Source organism: Cyprinodon variegatus, unplaced genomic scaffold (assembly GCF_000732505.1).
Source record: "Cyprinodon variegatus isolate N-32 unplaced genomic scaffold, C_variegatus-1.0 Scaffold1028, whole genome shotgun sequence".
NCBI classification, from domain to species: Eukaryota; Metazoa; Chordata; class Actinopteri; order Cyprinodontiformes; family Cyprinodontidae; genus Cyprinodon; species Cyprinodon variegatus.
The window spans coordinates 191,379-215,515 of NW_015151481.1; the positions used below are offsets into that span (position 1 = coordinate 191,379).

General features: G+C 37.2%; 1 protein-coding gene across 1 annotated transcript in view; it reads left to right on the plus strand.

The window, feature by feature from the left end:
- Positions 1–452: 452 nt before the first annotated feature.
- Positions 453–24,137, plus strand: part of LOC107100917 (semaphorin-6B-like) — a gene marked incomplete at its 5' end in the record, with an annotated part of 48,169 nt that continues 24,484 nt past the window's right edge. Inside the window, one exon of the mRNA XM_015399596.1 lies at positions 453–663. Within this exon, the coding sequence (XP_015255082.1) occupies positions 453–663 (211 nt within the window). The remainder of the gene's footprint in view (positions 664–24,137) is intronic.

The following is a 24,137-nucleotide window of genomic DNA, read 5'->3' on the forward strand; positions in this document are numbered from 1 at the left end:
AGAGAGAGAGAGAGAGAAAGAGAGAGAGAGCTTCTCCATTCATCATTGATCCACTGCAGGACTCTGTTTCAGGGGGTGTGAATTATGGGCCCCTGTTGTCACTGTGCCTGCTCTGCGCTGGACATTTCACCTCGCCACTGTAAATTTACAAAAGGGATTACATTCTGCTGACCAGTGATTTCAAAGCCTGAATCCTCTCTGCATGACAAGACTTCACTGCAGTTTATTTTATTTTATTTTATGTATTTTCTTTTGCGAGGGTCTGGTACCGGGCTGTCGGGATAAAATAAAATAAAACGGACGGATCTGGACTACAGATAATTTCTGCTATATTCGCATTTGAATTGAAGAAAAGGACTCTTACTCTCTCAGGAGGGTGTGATTGGAGAGAAAGAAAACAAAACCGATTGTAGTTGCCTAGGCGTTCTGGACGCGCTCTGTGGAAACGATGATGCTTCGGCGACGCGCCGGAGTGGTGGAGGGAAGAGGCAGGTGAGGTGCGGCTGAGAAGCCTTTTTTTTTTTCTTCCAAAGAGCCTTGGATACCAGGAGAGCTGCTGCAGCCCTCACTCCCTTTTTTTTTTTTCCACTGAGGGAAACAAGAGCGACAGAGAGGGCGGGTTGGCACCTGCTCCAGCCTCCCCATACCTGGCCATCTGGTGCGGTGAGTGTGCCAAACGGTGGGATTGAGAGACGCTTAGTCTGGGAGGGGATAGTGGGTGGTGGTGGTGGGGATCAGGTGGAAGTACGCAGTTTTTATTAGTGCCAAAACAATGGTGCATTTTTTTTTAAAGGGTCACCAGGTAAACAAAATTGTGCGTATTCTACTCCATCTGGACCCTGCTGGGTCCGAGTTGGGCTTTGTGTCTGCTGCAAGTTTGCTGTGATATTAACATATGATGTGAACGCCTTTGTTACACGTCGTTGCTCTTTCACGTGTTGCACAGGGTCTAACTGTAGGCCTATTATTTTTGTGATGCAAAATAAGGATAAAGACATAAGTACCGAGCGTTATATAAAATAAATCCTTTATGGATCATGATTTCCTTTTGGATTATGGCTCATGATCTAAAGGAGCCTTGTCACCTTCAGGTGTTGTGTTTCATTGCCCCATCTGTGTAAATTGATGACGTCTTATAAAGTGCATGCTGGAGGTTTTGTGTTAACAGTAGAAGAGGTCAGATGTGATGATTTGGAAGCCATAGAGTCAATTGATTATATGATTACTGACACACAGGAGAGGGGCAGGCTAGGCAGCAGACACAAATAGGCTAAATTAAAATGAAGAAAGGTTGAAATGAGAAAGTATCAATGGGAGCAGCATATATTTTAGATTAATTGATACATACAGATTGTTAGTATGCAGGAAGCATACTAAAAAAAAAGTATGCAGAAAGCAGTTCCCTGGGTAGTATAGGTACAACCTAGGGAATTATGGTGGGTGTGTTAGAAATAAAAGTAGGCATTTTCTCAAATTTCAAGCTTGCATATTGTCTTTCTTCGAATTTAACAATTGTCATTACAGCTAAACACTTATGTACCACAGGACATGTCTCTCAGTCTTTGTCTCTGGGTGCATTTACCAGTGAACTGGCTTTCTGTTGCTTTATAAGTGATGGATTCTTCCTCTCAGAGTGGCTTTTCAGTCTACGTCAATGTAAGATTTATCTCTCTGTGTTTAACAACACATAACACACAAAGCTAGTTGGAGTATTATTATCCTCAGTAGAGCCATCATGTACTGATCTATTTAAAATTCTGTACATTAGGCACAAGACCTAATGTCAAAGAGATAACTGCTCTTTATTTTCTCATCATTCTTTGACATAAACGTATTATTAAAGATTGTAGCATATGTATGATAGAGCTTACCTAGGGCCTCATTCAGGCAAGAACCGCCACTGCAGTCAAGAGTAATTTGAATTATGCTCATTGTCCAAAATGTCTTACAGCTACAATAACTAAATTGCCCATAATCACCCACACACTCCCTTTTTCTATTGCCTGGGTTAAATGCTCACATTCAGCTCTTGCTGAAGCGATTTAGTTGTTGCTCTGTATGGATTTTTCTTCCCACAACTTTGTCTTTTATACTAAAAGCCATCAAGTTCAACACAAGGAACATAACAGCTCCCAGCTGCTGCGGTTCATGTTTGTGTTACTGTGCGAGCTGATATTCAAAAAGAAATGTCTGGCATCGCGAAATAAAAAGGAGCAAGAGGGAGGAGGAGATGGGGAGACAGAAACACAGACAGACAGATTGAGCGTACAAAGGATAAAGTGTGGCTGAGAGTAACCCTTCGTGTAGGCTACACAGGGATCGGCAGAGAATGTAAAAGGAAAGAGAAAGAAATGATGGCGCAGAAAGCGCTGAGCGAACCAGAACCGAGGGAGAGGGGCTGCAGGCAGCCGTCTGGGCGGCTGTGAATGGTTTCCCTGTTGCCCACACAGACAGCCACACAGGCAGCCGTGTGAGCAGGTGCTAAGCCCACCACACAGGGAACAACAGGTGCAGCCCCTGTTTTCTTCGGCCTCTCTATGGAAAGTGTAGCTTACACCCAAAACATACAGCTAGAAACGCCCACATAACATGTCGAAGGAAAACAGAGAGAAAATTCATTCTCTGTTTTGAAGGCTAGCGTCTAAAAAAAACAAATCAGGAAATTAATTATGCTACAAACCTGAAGCTATAGAGCTGCAGAGCTTGCAGGCAAAAGCAATCTCAAGTTGAGACAAATACCCTCAGGAACATTATTGAGTTGCATTGATCACTTAGCTTTCTATTCAATCTTCAAACAGACTATCTAAGGCCTTGGTTAAAAAAAAACCTGATTTGATTGTGGTGTAATTCTGCCCCTAGAGTAAATAAACAGTAGATTAGTGTGTCAAACTTAAAGTGTTGGGAATGCTTCTAGAAATGTACGGGACAGAAGTCTGAGACGTTTAGTGTCTGAAGCAAAGTGAGATGAAACAAACAAAAGGTGCTAGAAGGTTACCTAACACCCCCACAGCTCCCTCTGTCAGGAGAAATAAATGGCCTTACAGTACTATACCAGAGGTTTTCAGAAAGAAAAAGCCAGACACTAGCATTGTCAAACTGTGAAGATGTGAGGGCTGCTAAATTAGGACTTATTTAATTAAGCTGGATTCTTTTTTTATTTCTGACCCTGAAGACATTTTATAGCGATTAACCTGTTTTCATATGGAGTATTTTTTTTTTTCCCATAAAAACTTTGAGTTTAAAGAAGCTCAAGTTTTCTTAGTAACAGATTGGAGTCACTGTAATGCAGGCATTGCTCTGGTCTGCCTTGGTGAAGAGAAAGTTAAATCACACTGCAGCACTTTCAAATCATATTCCATCTCTCAGCTGCTGTCAGAAGATGCGGAACATGACTGGAGCAACCAGATCCCAGATACAAGCTGCTGAAATTGGCGACCAATGTAGGAAGGTTTTACCTACAGTAGTCCTAAAGGGTGAGGAGCTCCATCATCTCGGTGGATGTTGATTAAAACCTCTGTTCCCACAGATCAGGATTCACTTTAGCCAGTTTATGCTTCTGATAAAGACGGCCCATGCATGGAGGAGACCCTGAACATGATGGAGAGACTATAGATCCCTTCTGACTTAGAACAATGTTGTGATCCTCTTGAAAAAGATAAGGAGTGTTTCTCTGGGAAGGATGTCTAGACTTCTCTTCTAGGCCTGTTATCCCATACCCTGCAGCTACTTTCAACGTTTGGAGCCTGTGACAAACATTTCACACATCTCAAGGGAATATCGAAGGCTAACGATTTAGATTCTGCTAGCACTGTCACCTCATTGTTGGTTCGTGCCAATCAGCCAGTAAGGCTACTTGCCTTGTTCTTGCTTAGAATAAACACACGTTTGGATGTTTCCAGTTGAATAAAGCTTAGAAGATTGTTTGCTTAGAGACCTAAGAAACACTGTTTGTCAGTATTTTAAAATTGAGCGTTAGGTCTGTTTCCAGTTGATGGCCAGTCGGATACTACATCATATAACCCAACATATGAACCTGTAAAAATCAGCTTGTTACTCTTGTTTTAATTTATAAATACCAGATTAGCTTAAATGAATAATTCTGGATAACTGCTTAATTTTGTAAATCAAATAAAAACAAATAAATGTTAGAATATAAATATGGATCAAATTCATAACCAAAATATGATATAAATGATGGATGATTGTTGCTCTTCTTATTTTATATAAAATAAATTAAATTAAACTTTAAGTTAATGTATGAATGCAGTGGTATAGTGACGTTAACTCAAAGTTATCATACTATGTTATTGGGTAACATGTACTTTAGTGCTGGGAAATTAATGGGCTCTATGCACAACTCCACTACTTCCTGAACTTAAAGGAGTTCTTTTGTTTACTGTCTTTATCTACTGGATGAGCTGATTAATCCAGGTGTGCCTGACCTCAGTAACCATGGCCAGACACACCTGGATTAATCAGTTCATCCAGTAATGAATCACAGGAAAAAACAGAGCTGCCTTAAGTTCAGGAAGTAGTGGAGTAGTGGAATTTCACAAAATGCAATTTTGTGAAATTGCGACAAAAAAGCACAGAAAAAGACACAAAATGTCTCACTGTAGCTCTTAAGTTAGTTGTATACATTTAAAGTGGTTTTGTCGCCACAGAAAGGAAAAAAAGTTGCAGCTAGAACATAGATCCATGCATGCATGTAAGCACTTTTTTCACACAATGTTTACAATTTAGTTCTGCAGCAATGGACTATGCACAAGCAGGCTTTCGAGGCAACAAACAAACTGAAGCATTGAAATTAAACATCTACAAGCTTGTGGTTAGCATTAAGGAAAATCGAAATGAAATCGCAATATTGGTTAAAGATGATTGCAATTTTGGTTTTTGGGCAAAAATCATTCAGCCCTATTGTACTTCTGCAGTACCTGAATAAGAAAAGTTATTTTGTACAGTATATGCCACCTCCTCTGTTTAATTGCCACCATTTTTCTCTGTCACAGCATAAACGGATTATTTTTGCTTTGTTACTTAAATAATGCCAAAGGAAAATACAGAAATTTGAGATAAAGTTTCATTTGTTTTACAAAGGTTTGAAGAAAACACTACACTGTTTTATCTGGTAGTAAGCTTTAGCTGGGTTCTTTGGATAAAAATCAATGGATGAGATGGTTGTGAGGGGTACAGACCTCAAGCGCAATAAAACATCTGAAGGATTTAAGGAGGTTGGCTTCTGAAATGTCATTTGTTCCATCAGGGTCTTTGGATCTTTTGACCTTAGAGAGCCGTTTTTCAACATTTAGGACCCTTAGGGGTCATTAATCCTAGATACTGGATGTTGTTCATTGACAGGATCTAATTCCTCTTGTAGATATAAACCTCTCTATGTAAACCTTTCATATCTTTCGTAAAAAGGCTTCTAAATTTCTTACAAATCTCTCCAGATTTTTTTTTTCTTAAAAAAGAAGATTAATTAAAGGTATCATATACTGAGAGATTAAAAACCATTCGAAACTGGGCCATGAGATAAAGGATATTTCAGAAGACTAACGTAAATGCACTCTAAGGATAATGCATCTTCCTAACCCTCCTAAACATTATCAGCTATTTTCAATGTAAAAGCCCTCTAGCACTTTACAGTGACCATATATCTTTAGTTTTGTGAACCTCTGCTCACACTGATTCCTCCCTAGGTGCATCTGTTTTTGAAGCATCCACTGTGTGGTCTCAGCATATGTTGTACCAGTGCTAACATGTGTGCGCTTTACCATCTGCTCTGTCTGCTGCATCATCTTTACTACTCCTTTGAGATGGGCCTCATCCAGGGGGTCAGATATTCTTACAGGGTTCCCTTGTAGTCGGGAAACATCTGGAGTCTTTTGGAAAATGAAGAAATGGCTTCAGTTCCAGACTGAATTACTTATTGTAATGTTTATTCTGACCATCAGTTCATCCATCTATCTGTCCATTCATTGGTTAAAGCAAGTTAAACCTTGTAAAAAAAACTACATTTGGAAAGGTATGGAATTATATCTTTCAAATTTTCTTAAAATCTAAATTTTTACACACTGAGCTGTGACTGTTTAATTAATTTAATTTAATTATATAGCATTCACATTTAAGATGCTGATATGCATGATTCATATTGGAATGTGCTTTTTTTTGTCTATGTTGATCATTAAAACTTTTCCATTCAAACTGTGTCTTTGTACATAACCACTGCTCCAGATTAAGTCTCTTCTAATTGCATTGCTACTCATTTCACAGCTGTTTCAATTCACTTAGAAAGAGACGCTCTGATCTCCTGGGTTCAGTGTTTTCTTAGTTACAACAAAATAATTGGAAGGACAGAAAGTGGCCATCTACTTGAAGTCTTTGCACTCACACCCATAACACGCAAGCACACTCACACACAAACAAGATAAGCAATTTACTGGGTAACCTTTCCTTAAATGCCACTGCCAAGATGCTTGACTTTTCCTTTTTTTCGCCCACAACAAATGAGGGTTTATATGTTTCTTTGGAGCTTCGTCTATCTTGTCTAATTTTGCTACTTTTGTTGTTCAACCAGTTTACCAGTCACCTGTGCCAAGCACAGGCTTTAGTTATGGCAGCTTAGCCAGAGGGATTTGGAAGACTTTCCTGTCGCAAGATAAAGGCATCTGAGTCCTTTGTGTCCCAGCTTCTTAGGATGATTTCCCTGCTTGATGAAGGCTTGCTCTCTCCCAGCTTCCCTTTCTCTCCTACAATCATTCTTTTTACACAACAAACAAGACTTTTCTACTTTAATTATAACTATTCACCTGCAGCTAGCTTGCAACGGGGAGGCAAGAAGCAAAGCATAACCAAAACACAATTATACCTAGAAGAGAAGCCTCTCAGAGGGAGGCATCATGTCTGTCAGTCTGTATATATGTGTAGCTGCAGTAGCATGAGTCTGGGCAGGCATGCATCTTGTGCATCTGTACACATCACTCTATAAGCAGGTTCCCTGGTATTTTCTTTGCTGTTGTGTTTAGACCACCTATTGTGAGCTATGATCCTCTTAGGAGGCTCCTGCCAAAAGAGCTATATTTACCATTAGAGATCAGAGCACACAAAGAACTGCGTGACAAGAATATGGGCTACCTTCAGGCTCTTTCTATACCAGCATCAGAGGACCTACATGCCATATAGACTTCAACATGCTAAAGTGGATAAATGAAGGGCAAACAGTTTTTTTTATTAGTTTTGTATCAAAATGTTCTTATAAATGGTTCAATCAAACAAATCTTGTTCGATATTCGAGCATGTGATCCTGCATTTAGAGTCAGTTTTCACAGTCTACAGTCCAATGACCAATTTTCACCATTTACACTGATTGGTTCCTTTAAATAAATAAGAAATGTTTATAGATATGAACAGATGCATAGGTGTCATCGTTATTTAATTGGACTGCATCTTCACCGTTGCTGTATACACTGCTGCTGTGGTGTGCATGCGTTTGACTCCTTGCTGATTATGTGTGCCTGAGTGTGTGCGCCGCATACTCATGTGCTCTCCTCCAGCTCGGAGCTGTGCAGTGAATGTATATGTGCTTACTGCAGTCAAACTCTGGTTAGCAACGTTTGCCCTTGCTGCAGCTTAACACAGCACCGTAAAAGTTTGCATGATCACTAATGTGTGTTTGTTAGCTCATGCAGTGTCTAAACTGAGCATTTCTGTGTTTTTACAGCATATGCAAAGAGGAATACAATGTCTGCATTGTTGCCCAAATTGCAAATCCTGAGCTATAATATGTCTGAGGTGTTTATGCTGTCAATGATTTCTGTGTGCATGTCACCAGCAGCATTGTGGCTTCAGGCAGAAGATTTGATTGGGCAAGAAGACTAAGTAGGGCTGTAGCTCTCTTTGGCAAGCATCCAGCTCTGTCCATCTTATTTTAATTACCTATGGTACTTACCCAGGGGAATATCTCTCTTCATTTCTTCCAATATCTCCTTTCCTTTCCTTACCTTCATCCCTCGTCTACACTGTTGCTACCTCCTTTTTTCTTCTTCCTCTCGTCCTCGCCTTAGTCTCGCCAAATGTGTTTTCTTATTATCATTTCCCGTCCCTAACCCCAACCTAACAGCACACAGCAGTGTCAGATGTGCATGCAGAAGTCATCCCAGCATTAGCATATAAATGACCCTGTAGATTGAATAGTATTTTGGGATATTTAACTGCAGAAGACAGATCCCCTTAACTCTGATTAGAGTACTTCTTAGAAGACCGGTAGCCTCTTGAGGGAATATCAACTCAACCATGATAAGATAAAGACACAGTAATTCCTCTGCTCTTTGTATATAAGTGCAGACAAACAGCATGCATGTCTCCATAAATATCCATTTATTATTTTCTTATCCCTTCTTAAACCTGATTGACTTTCTTTCCATTTTAGGTCATTTTTAGTGGACCAAAAGTTACCAATTTTTCCCATTATTCATAAGAAAATGTATATTGAATAAATTGTTTTTGTATATTTTTTTAGATGAGTCATATGTATCACAATGAGGCCGTAGCATGTCAGAATTATGCTACTGCTTGATAGCCTGTCAATGCTCATCTTAGCCTGTTAATGAAGCTAGGCAAGCTATTCTAAGTTAAGCATTTTTAAGCAATAACAACAGCTATACAGCTAATTACTAACCATAGTGTAAAAAAACATTAGTAATGCTGGTATTAAGCTTATGTTAGGGGCATCAAGCAGCATTTTTTGGACAGTCTGTAATTGCGTTAAGCTTAAAATAGTTTTTAATGTTTACAATTCCCACACAGGTTAGTGTTTCCAATCCAGGTATCTGCTGATATATCTCTATTTTATTTAGTGTTAATTTTACTAAAAGCTAAAGAAAATAATTATTTCTCAGTATGCAAAACATTTAAAAACTCACAACAAACTAGGTTTTAACCCTACCCAGATTGCAATGTAAGAATGGTCTCATCTCTAGACTGTTTTAAACAATAACATCTAGTCAAACCCAGGGTTTTACAAGTACCAGCATAATGTCAATTATAAAAAAAAAAAGAAACCGCAGGGCTCTTCTGTTTTTTATGTGCTACACTCAAAGGAGTCCAATGAGCTCAGAATTAACAACCATTTTATTTTATTGTTTTGAAAAGATGATTTCTGACTGATGAAATTTTACCTCACAATGTTTCCACACTTAAAGTGCTGGACCAAAGTTTGAGCTCCCTTAAAAGAGTAAAGATGCAATTTTTCTCTCTAATAACACCAATAATAGTTTGACCTGTGTGGAGATTTCAAGTGTAAAAGTGTTAGAATGGTGACCTGAAGATGTGGCAACCATCCCTCTTTTTATTAAAACTACGCAACCAACTTATATCAGTGGGTGTGCCTTATGAAGAGAGGAATGACAAAATCTGTATTCTGCAAAAGCTTTTAAAAAACAGTTGCACGTTGTTTCTTTATTTACAATTTGACATAGGTTTTGTGTCAAAATTTTAAGGATTATAAAACATGTTTAAGATAAAATGTTAATACCTGTTGTTGAATTTGTGTTATGTTTTTTCACAAACATTGAACTACTGCTGTAATTTTTGCTTAAAAAATATAAAGAAAATTGTGGTGATACATTTAATAATAACACTATTTTAATATCATATGTGTGAATCTCATATGCCTATAGGCAGTTGACACCATGCTATAATTCCTGAGGGCTGATGCATTTTACTAGACTATTGTATACTTAATACATTCACGTCTTTTAATCTTCCTTTTTCTGTGCTTCTGCCAAGAACTAAAGTATTAAAACACATCTATTTACAGAGAAAAAAAAGAGGCCCCAAATAAACAGTTAAAAAGAATTCATGCCTTTTTAAAATACATCTTAAAAAACCTGTGATTAATAAGTTTTGTTTTGTATGACAGATCGCTATTACTTATTTTTGGTAACAACTAATCTGGGATTCTTAAATAGATAAAGAAAAGTCGGATTCGAGAGTGAAATAAAACACAGCAGCAGCCAACTCGCCAACTCTTTTTTAGGGTGAATTTGTATTATATTCAGGTTCCACTTGAGGCTGTTGAAATATTCTGCTTTGAACTTTTTTATGAGACGTTTCTGTTGGAAGCTAACAGCCTTGTTTTTATACAACTTCATGTTTTGTGATTTTGTAATACTAGAAATTCTTCTGAATTTGCTGCAGGCATCCCATGGACACACAGTGGTACCACTGTGTAGCTAAAGACTTGGTAGCATATATTAATACATTTGTTCCTGGTGAATTTCCCTTTTCCAATTTTATCTCTCTGTTATGATTCAGATGTTTTATTTTTTAGATAAAATGAGTAACAGGAGCAGTAACACAAAGGTAATGCTATAACACCTCCCTACAGACTCTATCATTCATTTGGACAACAGAGTGCATTTTTAGCAGGAAATTCAGGCAATTTATGAGTCATGCTCACTATTTTTGTGTAAGTGAAATTTTTTTTTAATCAACATTGCCAAGTGTTTTAATATATGCACCCCACACTTAAAGGGGATGAACTCATGATTTAAAAGTATAGCTGGATTTACACAGAAAGAGGAGCTAAGTCTTTTTCCATTTTGTTTGTGTTTATTTCCCAGTCCTTTAGACACGAGTCAGGTAAAAGCCTTAGGACAAAATAACCTTACAATTAGGAAACACATAAATAAATCTGAAAAGCTTACACGGAGAAAAAAGACAATTAGAAGAAATGTATTCATACAAGTCAAGTACTTGGTCTTTGGCGCTCAGACCTCGGCAGGAAACATACCCTGAATGTTTTATAGATATGCATGGACAGGAGCAAAGAACAGGGCTGTTTCCCCCCAGGCCTGAAACTGGTCGTGGAGTGGAGATAGATGAAGTTGGACAGTCGGTAGACGTATGCTGAGCTTTATGGGGAAAAACCAGTTGAGCGTGAGCTAATTCTAGAGCCTTACTCAGGGACCTGGAAGATGGAAGTCCAGTTGGATAACACAGGTTGAGAGAACCTGTCCATGATGAGCAAGCATGAAGCGACAGTGGAGAGGAAAAACTCCCCATTGGGATGAAACCTCGGGCAGAACCAGGCTCAACATGGCGGTCTTCTGCCAAACGGGTTGAAATGAGACGCTGAATGCAGTAAGAGTCCGGGAGTAATGAAACTCTGATGAAGTTTTAGCTACGATGGTGGAGGCTGGAGGTTGGTTAAAACGGGGTCAGCTGAATGAAGTCACACAGCGCAACCATCGCCTTCACACTAGGTAGCAGACGAGCTGCAAATCGGAGGCCTTTTAAGATTAACTTTGGATGCCGATTAGCTTTCGGGGAGGTGTGGTTCAAAGCTGATTGGCTATGTCGTAGCCGGATGAAGGCGAGCAATCAATTTCTTCAGTTGAACTTCTAGGCTAGTCTCCATTATTCAGAACACACATGAATTACAAATAGCATAAGAATGATTTAACATTTCTTATTCGCATATATCCATAGAAGAGCTTTACTAAATTTAATTGAAATCCAAAGTACCAATTGATCTAAAGTCTCTCGCTATTACCACAATTACTGGCTTACCACAGTATTATACCTTGCCCAAATATTTAACCATAAATATCATTCACCTTTCCCCAACTTGTGCAAAAAATGTAACCCTGTAAAATCACATAGCATAAATGCACATATCCCTAGAATATTATTTACATCACTGCAGCCTTTTTCATAGGCCCCGAGCACAAACCAAATAAGCAGGGCTCCACTCACAACACACTTATCCTACATTAAACTGCGACGACAGCAGGATTCCTGAGTAACAGTCACATTTCTTACTGGCTGCCTCTTCAGTGTTTGTCAACGGCTCCTCATTTCACTGCAGCTAGTTTGCAGCATGAGTCTCTCACACAACTTGCTAGATTACAGCAACTGCTGAGGTCATTTATGCCCTCACCAATGTCTGTCAGGATCAGCACCTCAGTGTATGCATACACACTAATAGTCCCACCCTGGGTTGCCAATGATTAGCAGCTATTGCAACAGACATAGTTTAGGAGCCAGACTGTTTGTTTACCTCAACGCAGAGTTTCTAACATCATTAAAGGTAGTATTGATTTGTCAAAGATGCAGCAAGTCAGTCCATTGGAAAACCCCTGAAAGATTCAGAAATGTTTGAATTGAGTCAATGAATCAATGCAATCAGCTGGGTTTCCTTAGATAGAAAACTTTGAGCCAATCTGACTGTGTGATCTGGTTGAATTGTTTCTGTAAAGTGCTTTGAGATGGTATGTGTTGAGAATTTGCACCATATAAATAAACTGAATTGAACTGAATTAAATGAAACCTTGCAAGGCTAACTATGCGCAACATACTACAACAACAAACTGTATGCCACTTTCATTTGTAATGGTTTTAAGTCTATAAATGACTTTGCTCAAAAAGGGTGGAGTTGTGAAGACTCAAGGTGACCCACTTCTCCCAGTTTAGCCTGTGTCTGAGTTTCCACCCTCAGGCCAACTTGTTTTATTCCAGGCTTTAACCTGCATTAGAGAAAAGACTAAATTAGAAAAAAAGTATATATTTAGTAGACTGTCTGGCCTGCCCATCTCACAAGCTAATTATTGAGGAATGTTTTCATGCATAGCACCTTCTGCAGGCTACTCAGGATTATCCAGAAAAGTTGAAAGCATCCAATTAGGTGTATTTTCTTCTTATTAAAAATTCCTTTCAGATACATTTTAGGTCAGAGGAGAATTCATAGACTGAGATGATAGAAACAGCCACAATAACTTAAATATCTACAATATCTTAAATAACCATTACTTACAGCTAAGTTAGATGTAATAAAATATTTAAACACAAAGCATGCCTAATCATGAGGCTAATGAGCTATGACTGAATGAAACAGTTTACAGTTAAAATTGGATGATAACAGATTTGAAAACATTGCTTGGTTTAATTAGCCTTTGTTTTACAATCAACCTTTAGTTACATTAATGCAAGATTATAATTGAAATATAACATCTGTTTTGTTAATTTTGCCTTCTTTAATGTAATGAATCATGTTAAGATCAACTATTAGATTTTTTGAAATGTGGCTCATCTCACGTTTTCTAACTCCTGCTTTGTGTAGTTTAACATTAAATCTGATTTTTTAAACAGAAAAGAGACATTTCTCAAAGCGACATGATATAGGTGATGTCTTATGTTTCATTTCATTTTTCAGGTACCCTATTAATACATTAGAAATAAATATTTTATTTGCGAAGGTGAAAACAAAAAAGATTTCTGCTTTTCATTTAGATTTTATCATTGACCCATATTGAGCCCATATGCGCTACCTTATATATCTTGCCAGCAGTGGCATAATTATGGAGACAAAATGCCTGCAACTCCCCCATCCCCCTCCTATGCAGCAAGATACCCCGAGCTCCTTGGATGCACCTCTATTTCCATACATGTATCAATGAACACTCAAATAGATTAACATGTATTTGGGTAAAAGCTGTGGTAAATGCATGTGCATCTTACTGTGTATGCAACCTCACATATTTGCTTGCAATGTAGAGGGCAGACCCGCCCTGCTTGTGTTTGCATCTGCTGCAACAGAGTATCTCAGCCTTGCTTAGCTTTTGGTTTCTACGGTAACAAAGGCACCAAGTGAAGTGGCTGTAGCACCCAAACAGAATGAAAAAAAGAGCCAGTCTGTCCTAATAACAACCAGCATCACAAAATGCAAGTCTGTTGTAGTGATTACAACATAAAGAAAATGTGTGTTTTGGTTTGACTTGTGTGTGATACACAGAAGCAGATTAAAAGGTCTGATAACAAGTTAATTAATGGTTGTGCGGTAGCACTGTGCTGCACAGGTTAAGGCCCTTGACAGCTATGCTTTCTCTTGATTGGCCGGATTTAGTGATCAGTGTTGTATTGCTGCTCAGGCCTCCTGGATACATGCCGCTGTTTTTTCTTTGCGATCAGTAAATGCTTCTCTGTGTGGTTAGGGATGATGGTCTTTACTCTGTTTCTGTTTGGCACTATGAGAGTGTATTGATCGTGCTCAGCAGCTTTAATAGTTGAGATGCTGTGCGTAAAGATTGGCATGTTCAATATACACTTAAAGCTACTAATGTATTTCAATATGAGCTTGTTGGCAAATATTAAATGGAAAATTCATTAAATACGTATCTTTTGTGTAAAATAGTGGCAAACCCCCTATCTCTCCTGGCAGATGAGTAAAATGACTGCAGGAAAAAAGGCCCAAAATAAACAATAAAAAAAAGGAAAGGGAAAAAAAGAATGTATTGCCAAAAAAAGCACAATAGGGAAATTGATATCAGGTGAAAGCAGGTGTGTTTCCCTCTTTGGATGACCTGCTGATTGGCTAATTACATGGGTTTTAGCAGGTGATTTGCTAATTGGGTGCCTGATGAGGATAGATTACACCACAAGACTGTCTAGATCATTACATGCACCCTGTAACAACAGTGTTGATGTCACAGTATTAAATGTTATCACACCAACATGATCTGACACAGCAGCCTATCCTCTCTCTTCTGGCTCGTCCCATTCTTCCTTAATATACGTTTCCTGATACTCATCCTGCCACCGGTTTGTTTTTTATAGGGCAATGAACTGGAAGTCTGTTGCAGTTGTTATCTCTGTTCCTTGTTTCCCCTTCCCTATTGAAAAGATGTCTTTTATCTATGTCTCTGCTGTTTTTTTTGGCTCTGTGGGGAATACTCGGAATCCTTTGATAACTCAAAGCAGAAGCTTTGCCCAGCTCCTCTTTCTGTAGCACAGACTTTTAAAAATTTGATCTTTGCATTGCCCAGCAGCAGAGTTTCAATAAGTTGGCCTTGGCCCAGATCTAATGGTTTATCCTATTGATCAATAACCTGAATCAATTCATGCTCTAATGAGGAGAATATTGACCGAAGGGATTTTCTATTTACATTTTCTGTGGGACAAATGAGAAGAGGCACTACAGATTTTTTTTGTAAAACGTGTGTCCTTACTGTACAGAGATGTATTTTTGAGAAGAAAAAAAAAAAATCAAAATTAAAAAGCAAATGAAAACTGTTTCTCCCTAGCTGTAAATGTTACAGGGAAGTCTGATGCAGCAACAATGCAGCAATACAACTCCCCTCCCCTCAATAGTTTCTACTGTATGTATCCTGCTGGTCAGCATCCTGAGCAGAAGCTTGTTTCAATCTTTTCATTGCTAATTAAAGCCAAATTATATTAATAAGTACTTCTGCTTTTGAAGAAAAAAAAAATGACAAAGCACAGACAGACATGGTATTGGACCAGAAGAATCCCATCCCAGCACTATTATAGAGGAAACGCTGACCTAGTTGGCAAGCTGTGAGGAGCTGACAACAGGCTCTACCTGAGCAGATAGGCTGACTAATTAACCAGGTAAAATTAGTTTTTTGGACTCATATTCTTTTATAGATGGCAAAAATGCACTCTTCACAGTAAGCATTTTAAAATTAATACCTCATTTAGTAGAGATTTTGGTCAAAATATATCTTGTTATAAATTCGAGTGGCAATTTAATTTTAATATAAGAAATCACTTTAGTGGAAATATAAGTTATATCTTTCAATTTGATTTGATATCATATTAATACATTGAAACCAAATTATTTTTACTAAATGGTTTCTGTTGCTGTCTTACGGTGGCTGCTGCCCACTCAGAATCACTTGTAGTTTTTTTTTTTTTTTGCTTCACCTTCTCCTACTAATTAATTATACCTAAAATAATAGATTTTTTTTCATCTCCTCTTAACTCGTTTAATTTTTTAGTTAACATTACATTTGTCTGGGATGCCTCAGCTTGTCACTCTGTGATTATAAATTAGTCGTAAATGAAGAAATAGCATCTTAATTACTGAAATACTGAGATTTATGTGATTACTAGACTGGGCTGTTGTATGCAGATTGAGTGCCACTCTCAAATCACCTATGGCAATAAGATATTGAAAATGTGAACATTCAAGATCCTGTATCCTAGCAGCTGAACTGAGCTTTTCTCCGCAGATGAACTTGCAGGGGGCACTTTATAAACCTTCATATAACCAAATCTTAGCTAAGGAAAATACAATGCATAAATGGAAGTTTAGAAGTGAAGCACAACAGTATAATCCTCATATTTTTAATAATAGAGAAATTATAATTTACAGAAGCAATTTTTAAATTTTCTAACTTGTGAACCTTGTGATGCTATTTTTTATTCATTTATTTTCTTTGGTGGCCCAGTGCAAGGTCTGTATTTTTACTAATGGAATAAACTGGTTGTTTTAACCAAGTAATCCGATAGTTTGCCAAGGCACAGAATAGAGGACACTGAATTCAAGGCCAACAGACAGGCGGATTTCTCAAAAGCCCTTATTAAAAACAAAGAATCTGCTGTGACTTCTAAGGCAGGAACCTCTGCAGAGGGAAAACTCAGGTTAGTGACCACGTAAATCTGACGGAGGACGATTACGAATGAGTCTAAGCCAGAAGATCAGATATCTGAAGAGGTACCGAATGGAAATCCAGGTCAAAGTCAGGAAATAGATCCAGGTTCAGCAGTCCAAAGGCAGATTCAGGCAGGAGTCCAAAGACAGGTCAGGGAAACAGATCAGAACAGGAGCAGGCAGGCTCATAAGTCCAAAGGCAGAATGGGTCAAGATCAGGTAATCAGAACACAAACAGGTACACTAGAGAACTCTCACCAAAGGCTCGAATAATCTGGCACTGGTGACTGGGTGCAAACGGGTTAAATAGAAACTGGAGCAGGTGACACAGATGAACTGTGATGATAAAGTGGGCAGAGCTAGACAGGTGAATACATGAATACATGGCCAAAGAACCCGATTCTAGTTCTGATTAGATTAAGAAAATCTGCCTCTCTTGTCTTTCCAACTTTTAAGAGCTACGAAAAGAATGTATTCCATTAAAATCAAGGAAATAAGAAGCATAACCGATAAAAGGTTTCTAGACACTCCAAATAAATAAACAGAATTTATAAAAAAATAAAATAACATACAAACTTTATTTGTCACTGCCGTTGACACAATGACATATTGTTTTGGAATGCACAGGAACCAGTTACAATAAAACTTGAATACAAAACAATATTATTAGGCACAATACAACATCTCAAGTAATATTATTAGTTCTAAAGATAGAATTGTAAACAGTCTAGCGTAGCCATTATGCATCTAGTGAAAAATTTCAGGATTATTGCAAAGATATCTAAACACTATCCAGACGATATTAGCAGCTCTGATTATTAACAGCCGTCCAGCAGGTCTTATTACACAATATTAACACAGTTGTGAATAAAGGGTCATGTGCTCATTGTAGCAGCTTGAGAAAAGAAATGTTGGTGAAGATATGAGTGGGAATAAAGAAGATGCTCTCTATTATGCTGCTGTCAAAGTTCTAATAAGAGAGAGTTGATGAGAAAGACTCTTTTTCTTCTGTTTAATAAAGAAGAATCTCTGCTTGCTTTAAAAAAAAAAGCTTTCTGTATGAGGTCAAACATGTTTGGAATCCTTGATATATCATTTTGGACATGGAATCTATTGTTGTTTGTTGTTTACCAGGTTTCTTTTTTTTTTTTCCTTGCTGTATTTAGGATTGGGTGCAGCCATCCAATAAGATGTAGAACATTATTTTTGTAGTATATGGATTTCTTTCCTGATATTAGACAATATGTTTTTTAGTCATCAGCAAACTTATATTGCTATAAGAGGTTGGACTATTAAAAATGTTATTCAAGTTCATTACAGGGTCTGCGATTTATTAGATGTGTTTTATCACATTTTAATTCAAAACCATTCATCAACAAAGTAACTTTTTAAATTCCAAAACTCTTTTTGCTCCTTAATTATTAAATGGAAAACAAAGAACAAAGCAGCACGCATTTATTTTTTAATCTGTTATTTAGGGTTTTCAACCATCAGATTGGTTAAAAGTTATAGTAATTTTGCTTTTTAATAAAAACTCCTAATATTTTATGCAACTTTAGAAAATACCTCTTTAGAAAATATAAATAATACATAAATATTAATTATAGCGCAATCTTCCTTTGTTGAAAAAAAACATATATATATATATATATATATATATATATATATATATTAACAAAAGAAAATTGCCTTGAAAATTTTAACATTTACTGCAACAGAAATTAAAGTGCCATTTCTAATACTGACATCAGAACTATGACAGTAGAGCTTTACATAAAGCATTGCCTTTTAGAGCTTAACGTTTGCTACTTAACATACAACATTGAGTGCATTTTAAACATACTGTATATTCCAATGAGGCCAAAATTTTCCTTAAACAAGTTACTAAGACAAACAATTCATGTTGCAACCCTCTTTACCAGGGAGTTGTTTCATTTTTCAGACATTGACTAACTTATATTGGCTCTGAAGCTCGTCATCTGGTCCGATGCAGTCTGGTGGGAGAATTTGTACTGTAATTGGACACTGATAGTAGCGTTGCAAACAGCTGTGCTTGAACATGAGATGCACTAAGATGCTTTTTAATGCTTGAATACTTGAATACTCAGTGGACCAACTCTTGTGATGCTGTATGTGTGTCAGATTTACAGGTGTATAATAAACAGTGAATACATAGGACTTTGGCATGTACAGTATGAAAAAAGGCATTCCTTTTTATAATGAATTAATTAAATATCTGATAAATTAATTTAGAATTGATGCATTAAATTCCTTACCCTGACCAATATAAAAGAGTTTTTAAAAATAGGGAAAAGAAAGCCTCCTTGGGGTACCCCAATGTTTAGCTTGCGGCTAGAAAGATGTTATGTCACCCACCCTGACATATTTTGTCTTTTGGTCCAGGAGTTAAGACTCCATAAACAAACCCCTGATTAAGCCCAGGTATCAGAACTTGTTCAACAGTGAACAAACGACCTCAGTGACAAATATAGATCTAAAACCCATAGATCCATAGATTTTGCTTTAACTGTTATAGGGAGGGCATTTTCTGAGCTTTTTTAAGTAAACTGATGGACATCCAATAGACTTAAGCTGCATACATATTTAATAGTAATACCTAGGTGGGTCATTCATTGCAATACATATTTCTTAAGGTTTTTCTGGTCTTAATGAATTTAAAGGTGAAATTATGGAAAGAAAGTTTTTTTAATGTCCATATACGTATCTTATACTCAAGCATTTCAGAGAAACTAACAGACCGTAACTGAGGAGAACTGTGATACATGACAATGATTCAGCAAGTAGATTATTTATTAATCTGTAAAAAATAATTATATGATTTAGAAGTGTATTTTAATAAAATGTATATATCTGAATTATTACAATTATATAACATTTAACTGATCTGAGTTTCCAGTTTGAAAAAGAATTTTTTTTTTTTATGTGTTTATTTACAGACCAGTTCAGAGAGAGAAAAGTGGTTCATGTGGAAACAGTCCACCAATGGAAAATTGATCCATTTAATTACTGTCATCTTTTTAGCCAGAGCACTCTAAGATAATTTGATTTGAGGTTTACGTATCAGATTAAGACCCTGCTCATGGCATGGTCATAATGAAATGAGTTTGACCTGAAACCTTTGTCAGTCCTAGTCCAGAGGAGCCCAGTGGTGACTAAGATGAAACAAAGCTCCCATGCCAATTTCAGGGCTCCTTGCTGCTTCTGAGGATGAGGAGAAAAAAGATGGGAAAGCTTATGTCAAACCTGCAATCTCTAGACTACAATTTCCTTTGAAGTGCCCCCTGAGTATAGTCTCTGGCCCCCATCATGTTGCTGATGTCTACAAACAGCTTGTCAGTCAATGTTATAGGAAATCTGGTGCTGGTAGCACATGTGACTGTGCTGATGTGTGTAACTAAGTGTATGTTTGCTGCATTTGCAGGCCTCTGTGCTTCAAATAGCAGTTATCACCTTAGCAACAAACACATCTACCTGGCTCTCTGTCGCTGAAAACAGTCGCAAGGTTGTGTGTGTGCATGCATGTGGCTGTGTTTGTGAGAGTGAGATAGGAAAAGAAATAGAAGGAGGCTGCTGGGTGATGCAGGTAGAGAGGTGGAGGACGACAGAAAACAAACGGGGGAGGTGGGAAAATCCTGGAACATGGCTTTCAGGTTTGATTTGATTGCCGCAGCATTGATAATGCCCACATCTTTTCAAACATCTTTTATCCATAAACTTTACATTTGGGAAGTTTTTCTTTCAGAAGCTCTCTCTGCACCCTCTGATGAAATATCCTGGTGCTCCACCCTCTGCACTCTGCTCATTTCTGTCTTATCTTCGCCTCCAGCATCTCCTCTTAGCTTATCAATACAATTTCTCATCAAAGGCTCATGAAGCCACACAAGCTGTAAAGCTGATGTGTAGGTATTAAAAAAAAATCCTGTCTGAAAAGGGTGCAGCATAAACAAATTGCAATATTCTGTAACACTGTTTTTTTACACATTAGATTAATGACAGATAGAGGTACATTTTTATTTTATTAATATGTATTTTATTTCGTAATTATTTCTTACGGATAGTAACACACAGACTTAGTATCTCAAATTTTTATTTCACTTAAAAACAGTAAAAAAAAAAGGTTATAAAAGAAAAAAAGGTAATTTTAAACAGAAATATGTGCCTTCTGAAATGTATGTTAATTTGTTTTTTCACTCAGCTGAGTTCCTTTTGCATGTATGGGCATGAAATGGACAAGTCTGTGGTTTTTCTGAGTTGTAATGGGAGTCCAGTTGCATAGATAGTGGTCTGCTTCTCTTCATTGTTTGATTTTGTGGTTCTCTTCATTTTTTCAAAACCACGTAAATTCCTCAGTAAGGTTTGTGTCGGAATAGTTTTCTGACCAGTCAAGCACAGAAACACCATGATGATTAAATCAGCTCTGAGTACCTTTGGCAGCCTTTGTACTAAGTCCTGCTGTCGCCAGAAGAAACAATTAGATGAACCTAAAACTTCCTGCTAGATGTCTGTGTTTACTGCAGACTTCAGAGAACACAGTGGAGCATTACTAGGAGATGTCATTTAACCTCGAATCATCACCGACTGTGGAACCTTCATTAGGATCGCAACCACAGAGATTCTGTCTCTTTCTCCTGACCTTCGGACATTGATTTTCAAATGATAAAACATAATGAACTTACTTTCAAAGAAGGAGCGTTCAACAACTAAGCAACAAGCCTATTTCTTTTAATCTCCTTAGTCCTGATAAGAGCTTTTACATGGTATCTGGTTCAGGATAGGATTTGTCTGTAATTAGTCACTTATGATGCATTAACTCCAGTCTTGAACTACGTTCATACTGCAAGCCTTAATGCTCGATTCAGATTTTTTTGCGAAATCCGACTGTTTTGTGTGGTTGTTTACATTTCAAAATATATTTTACCTGTATGTGATCTCTAGTGTGAACTGCATTCATGCAACTTAAGGGTCCCTCATGAGGATCAGAGGACACAATGATGTCACAAGTAGTGAGCGTGCTCTGTGTTTACAGAAGTAAACAGGGAAGGTAATGCTGGAGCTCATCTTACAATTTTTTCATTTCTTTCCAAACCACAGAGCCAGTGCCTTAGCAACACAATCTTTTCAAGAAAATTGAAAAGAAATACCACTTTCCACATTATCATCCAACATGGTTGTTGCTATTCTTCCCACCTTTGCGAAGCAAGACACAGAATAGTGACTTTTGTCGAATATTAATGACATACAGACCGGATAAATGCGACCTGGCCCTACAAATCAGATTGAATATGAAAAGATGCAACTTAAGCGTCCCGCATGCGCATTAGAGGACACATTGATGTAACAAGTAGAGAGCGTGCTCTGTGTTTACTGAAGTAAACATGGAGGGTAATGCTGGAGCACATTTTGCATTTTTTTTCCTTTTATTTCCAAACAACAGAGCCAGTGCATTAGTAACGCCATCTTTTCAAGAAGATTGAAAAGAAAGACCACTCTCCGCATTATCATCCAACATTGTTGTTGTTTTTCTTCCTGAATCTGCGTAGCAAGACGCAGAATACTGACCTTTGTCGAGTATTGATGACATACAGGCCAGATGAATTTGTATCTGAAAAGATCAGATTTATATCGGAATCATGACGAAATTTCCTGGACTGGTTTGCATTTAAAAAAAATTGGATCCATGTCATTCAGAATGTCATGAAAAGATCAGATAAAAATCCAATATTGTCAAAGAAGAGGCAGCAGTGTGAACATATCCTTGGTCCATAATGCACAACGTGTGCATTATGGACCAATGCACATTGTTTTTATGTTGTTTGCGTGATAAATCTCTCAAAGCTGTTGTTATCTTGGTTACATCTTTTCTTGCTGGACTTTTCCTTCCACTCAACTTTCTATGAATATGCTTAAACACTATTTAACTGTACTGTACTGTTTAATAAATTAGGCTTTTTAGGCAAATACCTTTTTGTTACTTACCCCCCTTGTGGAGATCGCCAATGACTGTCTTCTAGACATATGTCAAATCAACAGTCTACTCTATGATTATGTTGGCTACCTACCCATACTGTGACACCATTAAAGGCTAAGGAAACCTTTGGAAGTGTTTTTAGTTAAATAGCTGATCAGGGTGGGTCATCATGAGTTTACAGTGTAAAACTTTTTAACAAAATTCAAATTTATACTGAATTTGGAGTTCTCTTTATGTATAATGCATTATCTTTAAGAGTGCAAAATAACCCGATAACCCTTAATTACATTAGGAGCAACAGTGGGCAAGTTGGAGAATGTGTGGACAGGACGACTAGTTATGCACTACAGAAATCTGGTATTTAAGGAAGACAGACAAGAAAGTTTACAGAAACCCTTAAATTATTGTACGGTATTTGCAGTTCGCAGTAAGGCGTCTGGGGATATAGCAATGGTCAGATGAGAGCAACAACTTAGTTTTTGGCCTATATGAAAGATGCTATGAGTGAAAACTAGTACTAAGCATCACGTTAAATTATCAGTCAATACAGTAAAAATGGCAGTGGTAGCATTAATTTAACTTCTTTAGCAGCATGGAAAAAATAGAATATATATTGAACAAAATCTAAGTACCTGGAGAGAACCCATGCATGCAAAGAAAGAAACTGCAGAAACTAGACCTCAGCCAAAGTAAAAGTCAAAGACAGTCAGTATATATATTAGCGCAACACTATTGAGGCACAGTTAGGTCGAGAGCTATCTCTAAGCTCCCTTGCTTATATATACTTTTTCAGCTCAACTCTAACATAAAACCCATTAAGCAAGCTTTATTGTCCTGGTCACTGACTTTAGCTGTATCTCAAAATCTCTTTTAATGTTCTTTCATCAATCTACTTTATAAAAGCACAACACCCTCCTGCAGTAAAATGACCACATAATAAGATTCTGCTGCATAGTATTTCACAGCTGAGATGGGGTTCTCAACTCTATAGTCCACCGTACCAAGCGTAACGGTTGTCACTTAGGCCAAACAGATTTTATTTTCACCAAACCACAGAAGATATCTCCCAAAATGAAGCTCTCTTGTTCTGAGCACATGCCAAATATAAACTTCTTGGTATGTTGGATTCTTCTTCACTGAATGGCTTTTCAGGCAATAAAATTGTAACACTATTTTCAGCATCAGTCAGCTATTCAAAAGTTTTTTTGCTTTATTATCTGGGCTAGAAACAACATTTCTCACAAAAAGATGACATAGAAACATGACTGTTGCTCAGTACCATGTTGTCTGGCAAACAATTTGCAATTCACCAAAGGATGAACCAGGCAGTTACTGTAACATGTCCTGCTCTTATCTTTTTTACAATACTTACTGATTTTTTTTTTATTGCCTTTTCTCACAGCACTTTAGGTCAGTTTGACTATAAAACAAGAAGTTTTGAAACTCAGGAACAATGTATTTTTTTCTGTCTTATCTAAATAATGAGAACGATGATAAATTTTAGTCACTATCAAAATAAAATTCTGTACCCGAAAAAATGGTTTTACAGTTTTAAAGACTGTGATATTCATATAAACATGGTATCTTACTAAGAACTCACAATAACTTTGTTCTAAATACAATTTTAATATCAATTATATATATATATATATATATATATATATATATATATATATATATATATATATATATATA